General features: G+C 40.3%; 1 protein-coding gene across 2 annotated transcripts in view; it reads left to right on the top strand.

The window, feature by feature from the left end:
* CD99 (CD99 molecule (Xg blood group)) overlaps window positions 1–9,851 on the top strand; it is a 70,995-nt gene extending 61,144 nt beyond the window's left edge. For both annotated transcript variants that reach the window (XM_073616392.1, XM_073616393.1), the window contains 3 exons: window positions 712–825; window positions 1,911–1,967; window positions 6,474–9,851. In XM_073616392.1, the coding sequence (XP_073472493.1) occupies window positions 712–825; window positions 1,911–1,967; window positions 6,474–6,499 (197 nt within the window). In that variant the 3' untranslated portion in view covers window positions 6,500–9,851. The remainder of the gene's footprint in view (window positions 1–711; window positions 826–1,910; window positions 1,968–6,473) is intronic.
* Window positions 9,852–15,751: the final 5,900 nt, after the last annotated feature.

Genomic DNA, 15,751 nt, shown 5'->3' with positions numbered 1-15,751 from the left:
TCACAGAATGACTGGTTTACCCCTAGCTATCCCACTCTTACTGATTCTATTTAGTTGAAGCGAGTTCAAATGTTCACACAGTAGCAATATTGCTGTGTATTAGTGCAAAACCTGCCCTGCCAACCTACAATTGAGGATATTGATCAAATTTGTTGCACAGCATAATGGTGCAAAAACGGAGCAGTCAAATGTATCTGTAAGATTGTAGCATGTTTCATCATTTCCTCCTACATCTCTAAATTAGCACTGTGCCAGTATAAAATCTACCTGTGCCTAAACTTTTAATTCAGCCAGCGTTTATTGATTAAAAATAATCCAGCAAATATATATACTATGACTAATTATAACTACAGCAAATGGTTGCAATCTATTGAAAAGAAAGTTCCTCTTTGCCTCCCCCCCTTCCTCGTTAACATTTGGCACTTTTTTTTGGTTGTGCTTTTGTGTAATCCATCAAAAGCAGACTAGGATGACACCAGGTGCTTTTAGAGCTGAAAATACACTGTGTTGTCATGACCGAGGAAGATGGAAGCACACTTTAACTGCTGATATACCAGAAATATTTTCCTCTACTTGCAGTGTGTTTGATGGGAGGCTTTAATATATTTGCTCCACTGACTGCACAAGCAATTTTTACCATGTGTACCCTAGTAGTCGAATTACCCTGAACAATTTTGTCTGACCGTTGTGTATGGTGTTATTTTTGTTCAGAAAAACAGAGCGTCATAGCCGGTGTTTTAAGTGCTCTGGGTGTGGCTGCTGTTGGGGCAGTATCCAGTTTCATCGCTTACCAGAAGAAAAAGCTTTGCTTTAAAGGCCAAGCAGGTACGTGCCTAAATTGTATTCCACAAAGTGTCTTCTATCTTACATAGGCTCTATGGCAAAAATACATGAAAAGGCTGTATGGGAAAAATACATGAAAAGGTTCTATGGGAAAAATACATGAAGGGTTTGCTGCACAAAGCATTATACAGTCTTCAACAGGAACGCAGATGGAACAAAACAGCCTCCTGTATTTAGTAAATTACTACATTATGCCAAATGTTTTAGATCTAGTTAAGGGCTCATTCACACCATACGTGCATGAAAACTGATGGGAAAACCAACATTAGTTCCACGTCAGTTTTCATAAGCCTCAGTTATGTGCCCTATTCACACCAATGTTGATGTCATGTGACTTTCTTTCCCATACAGAAAAAATCTGCGTGTGAACAGGGCACATGTGCCCATGCAGAAAAACTGCACCATGATGTGAACGAGGCCTAATGTTTACTTCCAGAAATTCTCTGTATTGCATATTTACATTGGTCCAGCTTGGCATAATGTAAGCATGCATTATTCAACTGTTGCTACTATAGTAATTGCTGCGATCTTCCAGGTTCTGCTGGTGTTCTATGTGAGCGGATCCCCGCTGAACACTGATCATAGGGTTTGCTTTGCTCGGCACTGCCACTATTCATAAAACGTCTTGTTTTTTTTTTGTTTTTTTTTCTCGATGAATACGAGGGGTTCTCTGATTGGACAGGGTGGAGAGAAAGGGTGTTGACATCATAATGTCTGCCTAATCCAATCAGAGAATGCCTTGTATTCATTAAAAAAAAGAAAAAAATACAAGGTCCCCGTGGTCATCATGCAATGAGCAGCTGTTCATACAGAACACCAGGAGGACCCAGGTGATGGTGGCTGTCGCTGTAGTAGAGGCAAATCCTGCAGTGATTTCCAGCTTCTCCAGTGGGTCCATCAGGTATGAGTAATGCATACTTACATTGTGCAAAGTTGGACCAATGTAAGTTTGCAATTGAAATTCCTGGAGTTTGGCTTTAAAGGGAAGCTCTAACCACAAGATTTTGCTGTATAGTGGGGAGCTGTTAGTCACTCACTTTTACAAATTGTGTCCCATTCAATTCTAGAAGATCCAGAAAATGTAAACATGGACAATCAAAAAGGAGATCAGAATGACCCACAAGGTGAGCTCTATTCTAGCTATAGTACTGTCCTCACCATTGTTCTTCTAAACCTTATTGTAATAAGTCCTTTGTTTGTTACCTGCTTACCTTGCATGGATGATAAATTGACACTAAATATCCTTATTCTTCAAAAATAAACCATACACATCCTCTATCTAATGGCCCTGTGATCTGTATTTTATGAAATTTTTTCTTACTGTGTCTCTTTGTGAGCTCCTGGACCTCTTCCTTTTCCCCTCACTTCTGTTTTGTTTTGGAATGAGCCGCGCACACAAGTTGCAATCACGTCCACTGATCTATGCACACTACAAATCCCTCAGAGGGTGGCTATGTTCCCACATACAGTGGCACTATAGAGAAGGAACGTAACCACCCTCTAAAAACAAGTCCACTCACAGCAGAAAAAAGAGGAATTTTGAGGATCAAGAGAAGGCTTATGGCAATAGAAAGTACTTTTTGAATTAGAAATACATACTAGAATAGATTTTTACTAGAGTTTAGTGTCATTTAAAACTATTTTACAGAGAAACCTTTTTTTTTTTTTTTTTTTTTTTGGGGGGGGGGGGTTCTCCAAGCATATAAATTTTAGCAGGGCCTTCATAACTGTTTTAACTTTTCTCTAAAACATGCAGGTTAAACAGAAAGCATGCCAGATTCTGATATGCAGATAGACCCTCTGTCAGTCTACAACCTCTCTCACTGGTTGCTGACATGATTATGGTTTCCATTATGTTTGAGAACACAGGGAGGTCCTAATCCTTACATTATGCTCAAAATAATGTCATGCATAGAAGGTCTTGCAAGGCATTTTTGCAGTTGCTGAACTTCTTTAGCGCACAATTACCTCTGTCAGAGAAAGGGCAAAGCTGTGATCAACAGTCTGGCTTTACCTGCTTTATGCTTTGCAAGATGGCAGCACCCAATGGGGGGAATAGCCTGGTCTCAGGGGACAAAAAAAAAACATTTTTGGAAATAAAAAAAAATTGGCAAGAGCGCCTGTAAGTATTTGGAGATCTGTTTACAACAGAGATTTCCCTTCCCAGGATGACTGAATCGATCAGCGATCAATCGGTGGACGACACCCACTCATCGACTTGTGCTGCAACTACACGGAAGTGCTGGATCACATATCAGAAACGCGATCCAGCGCAGAGAGGCCACTTTTGCCTCCATGCTTCTAAGTGAGGCAGTTGGAAAGCGGTTAAACATGCTGCTGGCATGCTTCAGCAGCCTTTCAACAAGCTGGAAGAAGTTCTGAAGCCTGCTAGCAGCTTGTTTAAAGTGACAACCAACACTCCCATTAAGGATCAGTGTTCAACATTTTACAAATTGGAGGTGAATGGTACTTTTAAAGGCTTCAACAGAGCTTGCTGAAAGCTCTGCACATGTTTTTTTTAAAGCTTGCTGTTCACACTGCTCCTATACAAGATGTAGCCCTTGTGAAAACGGCTAAAGGGGCTGTGTACTTCAACTTGGAAAGCTTGCCATTGCTGACCATCTTGTAGAAATACTAGTTGCCTGGCTGTCTCTGGCTTTAGTATTTTCTGTTTCACTGACATGTGGAAAGCTTGGAACCAGTTAATTCAGATTTTCTTATCTGTATAGTTATTCCAGGTCAAAAGCGTCAATGGCAGTGAATAATTGTCATCTAGACAACTAGCAAATGGAAAGATCAGCAGTTCAGCCTCCATATTCTAGCCTCAAAGGTTCATTCTAAGTCTAGTTTATTTGGTTGCACCAAACGTCCAGTTGTTTGCACAGTATCCTGTTAGCTTAGAATGTTTATTCAGCTGTCAAGTCTTCCCTGAACCATTAATGGATCACATCCTTTTGTTTACTCACCAGTAATAGGCATTTAATGCAGACCAGTATTCAAAGGGCACTACTTTCCAAAACAGAATCTAGCTTGTTAGTCTAATGGCTTATTTAAAGTGAACTATTGAGGTTACACCACTTCTGTGTTCAGGTAAAAGTTGAGTCTATGTAGATTTCCCCATAAAGTGCTAATAAGATGTGAAAGCTCTCCGTATTGCAATCAAACAAATGTGTCTCCTTTTTTTTTTTTTTTTTTTTTTAGAGAAAAGGAAAAGAAGTTGTTAACTATACAGTATATGCTCTGCTTGTGCTCACTATCCAAGGCATGCGGGGTTGGCAGATGTCCTACTGGTGGCAAGAGCTGACAATGCTCTTAGCATCATGATCTCCTCCTTTCTGACTTTACATACATATGAACTGGCACATTCGTGGTCAACATTTTTGTGTCCTTTTCTTCATGGACAACTGAACTCTAGCACTTCACTTTTTCAGACAGTGCTCAAATATGTCTCTGAAGCAGAGGTGTAACTAGAACCTTCAGGGCCCCCACAGTGGTGGAATGCCAGGGCCCAGTCACAAGTGTGACCTTTGGGACCTTGGTAGTTCCGCCACTGTCAGGTTTTTGTTTTTTTTTTTTGTTTTTTTGTTTTTTTTTTTTTTTTTGTTTCTTTTTTTTTGGAGCAATTTTAGGAGCTCTGTTGGGGGGCTTTGGTGAGATCAGGGGTCTAAACAGACCATTCACCTATGAGACAGAGAAAGGGGATTAAGCACACAGCCCTCAATCTCCTCTGCAGTCTCAGCAGCACAGAGCAAATGGACAGGAATAGCTTTGTACAGAGCTTCCCGTTCATTCACAAACAAGCATAGTAAAGAGTTTACTATGCCTCAGTTATGAATGAAGAGTCAGTGATTGGTATGGATCTCTGACACTATTCATCAAGACAAGGAAGGGGCCAGTAAATTACACATTTACTGGCCCATTCCCCACTCTCTATTCTGAGAGATCCCCCGCGCCTTTCAGCGGCTGCAGGAAGTGATCAGTTCCTCTATACGCTGTCCTCACAGCCCCGCCTATACAGGGGATTGCATGGGTCCCCCGAAGCAGTGTCCCAATTGAAACCCCTGTACGTGCACCCCTTCTCTCCATGTATCCAATTAATGGTATGGCTAGTAGTAGTTGGGTTACGTTGAGTTGAACTGGACTTGCTCTGTGATGTTGAAGATGTTTTGCTACTTGTCCGAGTAGTGTTTTGTTTTTGGGTCCCCCCAGAAGAAGCTACTTCTATTCAACATTACAGAACAGGTCCAGTTGAAAGTGATGAACTACAACTATCTCTAGCACTCAAATAGGTTTTGCTGCTTGCTTTGTTTGGCCTTTGTATGGCCACTGTGAGTTTTTACATACAGATATTTGCTGTTAAGGATGATGGAATCCTAATGGATGATTCTTGATTCCTTTGCAGATTAGACTGCTTATATTTCAGAGAATCCAAAAATTGGCATTTCACACATTTTCACCTGGTTTTGCAACCAGTTTTCTAATCCCTACTGGTTAGTAGTAGGATTTTGATTTTTAAGGAAATCTTGCTGATATTTCTTTGTAAAAAAAAAAAACACTGCTTTCTGGCCAATCGTGCTGACCCCAATGGCTTCAGTGGCTTTATAGCATGGAAGTCAGAGATGGCAGGTTTGATTAACAACTTCCTTTTTGTACTTCTACTTTCCTGTTCTAGCAGTTGCACATTGTGTTAGTTGCATGCTGTGTCTAAAAATGACTTATGAGATTGACCCAGGCTGTCCTGTGCACTTCGTAATGTGGCATACTCTTCCACAGAACTACAATTCTGTTTGACGATGTGGCCATTGTTCATCTGCAGCACTGAAATGGGATAACAGGGAGCTCAGTTCCACAAAACAAAGGTGTATTTAAGGCGTTTCCAAGCAAAAGACTGTTAAATATAATAGCATTTTGTGATAAAAGTCTATAAATAGAAAAAAAGGAGCAAGATTTCAACTGGGCTTCAATCATACGTTGTGCATTGTTTGCACGTATTATGCAGACATTGTTTATAATGGTAACCTAATGTGCGATATGGCATTCAAAGCAACAGAATTTGTCTTGTGAAAAAAACACTTTCTCCCTGCAAGGTAGAGGCATAATGTACTAGGATGCATTACATACTGGCACATTATGAAAGACTTGCCTTGAAACAGCCCTCCAGCGGTGCGCTGTCACTGATGCAGAGGCTTCCATCTTCACCCGGTCTTCCTTCCCGGTTTGTGGGCTGCTTGAATGCTGAGCCGCTATGATCTCACTCCCAGGTATGTGCGCGGGAGTCAAGGCCAAGGCACAGAGCTCTGAGGGAGCAACACAGATATGCTGTTATCGGCTGCCAAACAAGCAAGTATCTCCTAAATGGTGCACGTTTTAGGCGATTATTCATTTACCCTACAGGTAAGCTCTATTATAAGCTTGCCTGTAGGTAAAAATCAAAATGTGGCGTTTACTACCGCTTTTAATTACATTTTTTTTACAACGCTATGACATATGTAAAGAGCATTGTTTGACTTTTTTCTCTGTGCATGAAAATGAGCACAATGAGGCACACTGTGATTGGCAATATCTTGTAGCTGCCTAAAGCTTGACAATGTATACTACTGTGTTTTAAGACCATGCATTTTACCTTTCAGTCCAAACCAACCTACTTTCAAAGTAAATGCCGGAATTGAAGATGGTCATCACATCCCAGAGAAAAAGAATTCTAGAAGAAGAAAAAAAGTTTTTGCCATTGGTGTTTTTAAAAACTAGATGAAAATACACCAACATTCTGCAGAAAATGGTCACAAGCACAGTGAAGGATATTTGTGGACTTTTTATACTAGAATATCTTGTGTCTTCTAGATTTGGGTATGGAACACAGAGTTTAGTTTCTTTGGGAAAGCTGCACTTGAAACATGTTCAGTTCACTTATTTACTCCATCAATTGGTTTTAACATTGCCTATTTTAAAGTAAATCGAGACAAGTTAGGACATTTCAGCTTTTTTTTTTTTTTTTTTTTTTTTTTTTCCAGTAGAGCTGAAACTGCCCATACACTGACAGAGGGAGGTTAGGTCGTTTTAGACATAATCTGCCAACCATTATCTGGGTGTATAGCATGGATGACTGTCCACACTTGATCAGTACCATCCCCGATACTGAACTGGTGTGGTGAACAAGATGGTAGCACAGTGACCTTATCTTGTATATTTTGGTCATTGAGCAACTATTTCCATTGGTTTGTGCATAACCAAAAAGTTCTACTTATTGCGACAATATTGTGATGCCACCGTGTGCTTTTATTTTAAATTTATTTTTTTATTTTTTCCACATTTGAACTTCTGAGTTCAAGCTCAAGATGGGCAGCCTAATTTTTCTATATAAACCATCTTAAAGGAGGACCCCAGGCAAAACACAATCTGATAATATGTAAAGTGAAAAACTTTTCACCAATGTCTGATTTTGTCTTTTGAATGGACTGTTTTGGGAAAAAAATGTAATCTTTAAAGCTTTCAGCCTGCAGCCGAAAATAAAGCCCACCTTACATATTCTTCTTGTATAGATTGCAGACATCATAACTGCTATTCAGCTGAATGTTACATTTATTTTATGCAAACTCTTCCCTTATTTACTTTTTTATTGGAGAAAATAACACTCAGCTGATGAGATGGGATTTGCAATATTCATGTCCTTTAACAGTCTTGTCTGGTGTTCTCCTTTAAATCCATTTTGCTGGTTTGTCCTGCCAGTCTCTTGTTCGTTAGCTGTGTTCCACACACTTGGGCTGACTTATGAAAACTGGGGCAGAATTGGAATTGTTGCCCATATAACTACATATCTGCTTCCTTCTTTCTTTTTAAAAACATGAAACCCGATTGGCCTTGAGAAACCATTTAACCCTTTTTTAGGTTTCATTGCTTCATAAATCAGCCTTAGTGTAAAGAACTGTTCGTTCATTTCTTCTAGATGCTGACTTCCACTTAATACATGTAAGCCATAGCCAAGTAAAATTCTTTCTTTCTTTCTCTTTTAGTCAATACTGTTCTTTTTCGATGTATCTTGGCTGATATAGACCATAAGAAAGTGGCGTGTTATATTGATCTTTGGTATCTCACGTGGTTTAAAGTTCAGCCTTTTTGGTCATGTAAGAAAGTAAAGTTAAATTAATCTATATCTTTGTCATAAAAGGCCGTTTTTGCACATGTTGTGCACGGCAGCAAAGTCAACTATTGTAAGAGATCCAGTTGCTTTGTAATGTGTTTGATGGCTAAAAATCCACTTCCATTTTATTCTTCTCTTGTTGATATTACTGATGGATGTTTTTTGTTACATTACACTGTTGCTTAGTTTTCAGTGAAAATTAAGAAAGATTAAGCCAACAACCCAGGACAGGGCTTGATAACATTCTTAATGAGAATCTGTCCTTGCTGCAGTTATAGAGTGTAGGTACCACATACCTGCAGCAGTCTCTAAAGGCCCATACACACGATCGGCCTTTTGACAACAAACATGCAAATTACCTGTTTTAAGGCAACATCCGACCGTGTGTACGATCCATCGGACAAACTTTTTCAGTTTTCATAGGACAAATGTTGGCTGTGCGAACAGACAAACTTTCCTGCAACAAAAGTCCTACGTCGGCTAGTCCGATCGTGTGTACAAAAATCCATCGGACTTTAGTCCAAAGTACAAACATGCATGCTCAGAACCAATGCAAAAGATCAGCCAATACAGCAGTTGTCCAAAGGGTGGTGGTAATGAGCTGAAAAACCACATGATTTGGTGAAAGTTGACTGAAAAAGTCCTGCCATGTGTATGCATACCAAGTTCACGGCCAACGCCCTTTGGACAGAAATCCACGGAAAAGCTTGTTTGAAGTCCGATCGTGTGTATGAGGCTTTAAGTTGGCCATATACATACAGTATAGATTATTTTACGTGTTAGCCTGCAGGTTGAACCGAAAGTTGAACAGGTTGCTCGAGTCACTCTACACAGCATGGATGGACTAATCTCTTGCTGTGGCTATTGAACTTTGACGGCCAGCCCTGCCAGCTGTTAAAATGCTCAAAAAGTGCCTGCATCTGGATGAAGGCACTGTTCAGACAACATATTTCATCTGGCCCCTTCAACTTTACTATTGGGGGATGTCGGATGGGAGGGGGCTGACAGGTCCTTCCAATGAGTGAATTTCATTTGGTCAAATTTAAATTCAGTGTATGGGCAGCTGTAGGCCCTGCTGTTATGGCCAAAAAAACAAGCTTTTCTGAAAGACGAAGCCTGACACTTCCACGTAGTGTCAGAGCTTGCCAAAACCTCCTCTGTACTTTTCTGTTGGCCTATCACTTTGATGGGATACCTCACTGGCTGACAAGATTGTGCAGGAGGCTGGGCAGCAGAATGGCTTGAGTTTTGGCCATAACAGCGGGACTTCTAGGCTGCTACAGGTATGTGCAGTGCACTTTATACCTGCAGCATTTTTGGTATGTGTTTTTTATGGCATAGTCTCTTTAAGGAAAAACTCCACCCGGAACTATGAATTCTGTATGACTAGGAAGCCTGATGCAGTACACTTACCTGCAATGAAGAGGAGTTTCAACCATCAGCATTGTTTACCAGAACTGCAATACTTTTTGGCTGTTCTGCTATCTAGAGGTCAGTCACTGTAACATTGGGTACAATGACAGACCGTGTAAGAAACAAGGTGAGGAGAGTGACACAGGGATTTTTTTCTGTAGGTAGTGCTGTTTTCCAATGCTTTACTCAACTGCTGCAGTTCACAGTTCTGATTAGAGTTTTAAGTAATCCGTTTCAGATGTCAATGTTTGAATTTTTGGAATATAATGCAAGTCTGTAAAGTCATGGAGGTTAGTAGGACAGAAAAAAAATGTTGTATGTACTTAGACGTGCTTCAACTTCTTGTTCATGCTTTTGTGTGTTTGTTTTTTTTGTTTTTTTTTTTTTTTTTTTTCTTTGAACATGTCAATTGGATGTTAAAATGTAGTAAATAAAAAAAAAATGTTTTTTTTTTAAATTACTGTCATGTCCTATTATTACCAAAATCAGTAATTCTAAGAGATAGCCCTACTACTGCATTAACAGAATTCTTACAGCCGAAGGAATACAAGTATGTGTGGATTATTTTGGTACATTAAAGTGTGCTTAAAGGAGAAAGGCAAAATGCCAGTTAAAAGATGGGTTGCACACCCCTGAATGCAGACAGTGCGTGTGTTTAGGGCTACGCACCTATAACTGCATGCCTGTGAAACTCGGATGGGGGTGAGTCCATACAGCTGCTGCATTTCCATTAACTGACATAAGCTGTCTCAATGCAGCTCCACACTACTGGGGATGCACAGACCACCCTGGCACGTCGTACAGGCCTCTGCCAGTGTGAATGAAATCCTAAGCTCACAGAAAATTTAGTCAGGGTGGTTGCTGGCTAAGGACAGATAACAGCTGAAGCAGCAATGACCGAAATATAAATAAATATCTATCTATCCTACAGGTGTCATACATTCTGTGTTGCTAAAGATTTATAACTCCTAAAATAAAAAGAGCAAACGGGATTAACGGACTACACTTACTGTATATAGTGTACATATTGTTCTGTGTTCTACGATTGATGCAGATGTGCATTGCTGCAGGATACAGAGCTTTGCTAGAAGGAATGTGTACTGTGTCTCCTGATCAGTCAAATGGGGAATCCTAGGAATGTCACACTAGATCTAAACCAAAAAACTATTCCTCTCGTATATGTTCACTCTAGGAATAATTCTGACTGTTATCTATGCTACAGAAGACGTAACCATTGCATGAATGTATATGTATATACAGTGTGTGTGTGTGTGTGTATGTCAGCGTGCAATCTGCCAACACACAGTACAATTTCACACAGATTGGCAATTAAGTTAGACCGAGCACATAGACACTAAAATGCAACAATCTCTCCAGGGATATTCGTCCTACATGTTTGCAGCAATCTATCTATACAAGAGCCCTTTATACTGTCTTCTAACTTTCAGGGACCTTTAGGCCCCTTTCACACGGGCACCATCAGTTTAGCCACGTTAAAAACGTATCAGGTCTTATCCGTTGCTTCATCTGTCTTCATCCGTCTTCTGTTCCGTTAATCTCCGTTTTCATCCGTTAATGTACACATTTTCATCCGTTTTTTCATCCGTTTTTGTATCTGTTTTCATCAGTTTACAGCAGTGTCGGTGCCTTTAAGGAAATTACCCAGAAAGCATTGCTCCTCCCATCCTACATTCTAATGCGTGAACAATTTTCCAACTACTTTCTATCGCCATCAGGAGAAGATCCATGGCAGTACCAATATATATAAATAATGCAGTGGAAATTTAAATGTATTAATTAATTAATTTGGTTATTTCCTTGTGTTTTGATAGCATAAAAAGACACAAAAGCACATGATATGTTCAAAACCAGCTTTATTATTCTGAATAATCCTTTTAAAATAAAGGATTTTTCACTTTGTATTTTTATTTGTCAAAGTATGAACTTTGAATTATTTCTTCAAAACAGATCTTAACTGATCGGATGTTGACGGACATTGTCAGTTAACATCCGTTTTGATGGATCTGGATGTAGCCTTGTACGTTAGAAAAAACGGATACAAACGGAAGTTAACGGATGGTCGTCCGTTTGCCCATAGGAATGCATTGTCGTCCGTCGACGGATGGAAGAAAAACGGATAGACAGTCCGTGTGAAAGGGGCCTAATACTGCTGAAAAGTGTGTGTGTGTGTGTGGTTTTTATTTATTTTTTTTTTTTTTAAAGTCCAGTAGGAGAACAGAACACAGTAAAACCTTGGATTGCGAACATCATCATTCGTTCCAGAAACATACTTGTAATCCAAAGCACTTTGATATCAAAGCGAATTTCCCCATAAAAAATAATGGAAACTCAAATGATTCGTTCCACAACCATTTATTCATAAGTCCTTCAGTTTATAGTCCATATAAAAAGATTATAGCAATGTGACCAGGTTGTGTAACCATAAAATGTCCATCCACAAATGGAAGCCTCCACAAGGAGATTAGAAGCAAAATCCAGCAGGAGCTACAGAGTATAAAAGAGAAGAGAGGCGCCTCTAAGTGTAGCAATATGGTTACATTTAATGAAGGTACAACATTTAGCAACTCACATGGTTGATTAAAAGAGACACATCTAAGTATGCAGGCATCCGGGGTAAAGCTGTCCACATAGACCAACCCCTGCACCGATGGCTCTCACCACCGTCAGTCTGCCAGCGGGACCGGGAAGACTACCCTGCAGTAGAGCGATCTGCCTGTTTTTTAATCATCAACCATGTGAGTTGCTAAATGTTGTACCTTCATTAAATGTAACCATATTGCTACACTTAGCTGCGCCTCTTTTCTCTTTTATACTCAGTTGTGACCTGACGCTACTTGTATATCAAGACATCGCTTGTATATCAGGTCAAAATGTATTAAAAAAATTTGCTTGTCTTACAAAACTCTCTCAAACCAAGGTTTTACTGTACTACTACCGAACAGACAGAATCTAGTGCTCAAAACCTAACTCTCTAGCAGACACGGGAAGCTGCCAACATAAAAGAGTGTACTCACGGAGCTCAAGATCAAACTGAAATAAATAAATATGTGGCGCTACCTCATCAGAACTAAAATAACGAATATAAAACAGTATATAATGAGAAAATGAAATAAGACAAACGTCAAATAACTAATAAAAGAAAAAATATCAACAATGACATCAATGTGCGAATCAAAAGATAATTAATGATGCCTCGACTTATAAATAGTGACGAATAGTAGCAATATTCAATCCAAGTGACTAGGAACAATAATCCTTTTTCTGACGTGCAATAATCAAGTGAATGGCAATAAATCACCCAAAAAAAGTGCAACGTGCGTAGAAACAACAATTCAGAGGACTCCTAAAGTGACAGTAAGAATGAAGTAAAAAGGTAAATTCAATAAGAATGGCTGTCACCGAGCGTAGTCTGCTGCACTCGCACTTCCTCATCTTTTTCCAGAAAACCTATTCTGTGCTGCATCTGGAGTCGCATGCATCCCCTCTTTTTATATATATTTTTTTTAGATTTTGGACATTTATTGTTCTTATTGCACGAGCACTTTTGGGCTGTAAACTGTATTGCCATATGCATTATTTTGGATGGTTTGTGTATGGGATTAGATATCCACTTATTTTACTATTGCTGTACATGCACATTGCACTTTTTTGTATGATGCACAGTATTGTGATATTGACCCATTCTTATTAGTCTTATTGGATTTACCTTTTTACATCATTCTTACTGTCACTTTAGGAGTCCTCAGAATTGTTGTTTCTATGCACGTTGCACTTTTTTTGGGTGATTTATTGCCATTCACTTGATTATTGCACGTCACAAAAAGGATTATTGTTCCTAGTCACTTGGATTGAATATTGCTACTATTTATTAGTTGAGGCATCATTAATTACTTGAGCTCACGTTATTTATTATCTTTTGATTCGCACATTGATGTCATTGTTGATATTTTTCCTTTTATTAGTTATTTGAAAACTGTCTTCTTTCATTTTCTCATTATATACTGTTTTTTATATTCGTTATTTTAGTTCTGATGAGGTAGCGCTACATATTTATTTATTTCAGTTTACTGTACTACTGCCTTGTTACTGTCCTGATAAAACTGGTTTCTCTGTACAGGATATATAGATAACATTTAGTAGACAGAAATATTTATTATATATTATCTAAGTCCCGGACCCCCTTTGGTCTAATGAGAACCTCTAGAGTTAGGGATAGCTGACATCCTCCTTTGTAGAGTGGGTTACAAAGCATGGTGGGTGTAGTGCAAGATAGATTCATGGGCGCCAGACACTTCTTGAATGCAATTTATTGTCTCTTAAACAGAACTGTGGGAGAGAGGGTTAGGGCCAGGACACCCTTTAGTAGTTGCAATGTTAATTGGCAGACTCAGATACTTCTATAGGTAGACTACCATCTCCTCTTGTAGATCTTCACTCATCTGAGCTCTTCCAATCTTCTCACTGAGTGTCTTCCTCAAGCGTCACCCCCGTGTCCCTGCTGGGTCCCTAGCTTGGTACTCAGATACACCTCAAGCATCACCCCACTGGCCTGCTCGGTCCCTGGCTTGACACACAAGGCTGCTCTGCAAACGTCCCCTCCGCTGGGTCTCTGGCTTGACACCTGCTGAAGTTTCCCAATTTTTCAACGTCCTGCTCTGGTACTTGCTTCAGCTACTTACGGTGGTCCCTGGTAACAAGCAGGATGGTCCCTTAGTGGCGACAGCCTCCGCTCTACCTCTGACAACGACATTCTCCAGCTGGCAGTTTTGGTTGGACTGCAAGTCGCAGTTCCAACCCTTTGCTCCCCACTTGCTTTTGGATAGGCCCTCAGACAGCCTAGCAGCCAGATGTTGAGAACCACTGGTCTAGAATCTATCGGGTTGTAATTGTTGTCTATCACCAATGCAAAATATTTTCTCACTTCCTGCCTGATGAAACCTTAGTGACTTAACTAAGTGAAGATGAATCCCTCTAATTTTAGGTACATACGGGCTGAAAAACGGCCCGTTCGGAAGTTACTGGCCTACTTTCGGTTCTCGTCCAACAGAATCCAGACAACAGAAGTCTTATGACTGGCTTCTGTTGAACAAGCTTGCTGGAAAACCAGCAGCTGATTAGCATCCAATCAGCGCTCACAGCCAAAGGCTGCAAGTGCTAACTGGTGTGTTCTGGCAGGGGCACCCCCCTCCTGTCAAAACACAATAGCACAGCAGGGAGATCGCTGTACTAATATTGCATAGTACAGCCGCGCTCCTTCGTGTTTTTTTTGTTTTTTTTTCATTCAGCTCACTGGGTTGAACAAAAAAGATACTGCCTGTGAGTACCAGACTTAATGAAGGCCCTAATAGTAGTAAAAAAAAAAAAACAGGGTTTCTAATCCTTCCCCCAACAATATCCAAATTTTAAAGGAAAGTTTTTGGCTGGACTTTGAGCCACACACACACATCAGCTGAAATGCAATTGCATTGAATGGGAGGCAAATTTTGATGGACAATTGTGGCCCCTTTTGTGCGTATAACAGGGGAGGGGCCTTTTCATACCAAGGGTGGCATGAAAAAAAAAAATATAATCTCTATTGTATTTATCAGCGTATAACATACACCTTTTCCCCCTTAAAATCGGGGGGAAGCGTGTGTGTGTTGTACGCCGATTCCTGCTGCCTCGGAGTGGAAAGAGGGGATGAGCGGCACTGGATTACACACAGCCGTGATCTCCTGTGTATCCGGCACTCAATCACACACAGTCCCGCCCCCCTGGCCCGGCATTGGACCACTGTTCTGTCCATCATATAAGCCGGGCGGGACTGTGAGTGACTGAGCACCAGATATACAGGAGAGCGTGGATCTGTGTAAACCAGCACTGGTGAGGCTGCAATGATCGGCAAAGGCGAGTCTGCAGATGGACACTAAACAGGCTGCAATGAAGGACACATTAAAGCAGGGGTCTCAAACTCAAATTGCCAGAGGGCCACATGACAAGTTTTCATATCCCATGGGGGCCGCATGCAAACTTTCAAAACTTCAAAAACAATAAAGTATACCAGCAACAATATACTATACCCAGCAATGATGTCAGCAAACACATTATTAATCCCTAGCATTGGTGTCAGCAAACACATTATTAACCCCCAGCACTGGTGTCAGCAAACACATTATTAAACGCAGCACTGATGTCAGCAAAACGCATTATTAATCCCCAGCACTGGTGTCAGCAAACGCATTATTAATCCCAGCGCTGGTGTCAGCAAACGCATTATTAATCCCCAGCACTGATGTCAGCAAACACATTATTAATCCCCAGCACTGATGTCAGCAAACACATTATTAATCCTCAGCA

The sequence above is a fragment of the Aquarana catesbeiana genome, linkage group LG02, assembly GCF_042186555.1.
Source record: "Aquarana catesbeiana isolate 2022-GZ linkage group LG02, ASM4218655v1, whole genome shotgun sequence".
NCBI classification, from domain to species: domain Eukaryota; kingdom Metazoa; phylum Chordata; class Amphibia; order Anura; family Ranidae; genus Aquarana; species Aquarana catesbeiana.
This window is presented reverse-complemented; position numbering and strand designations above follow the sequence as displayed.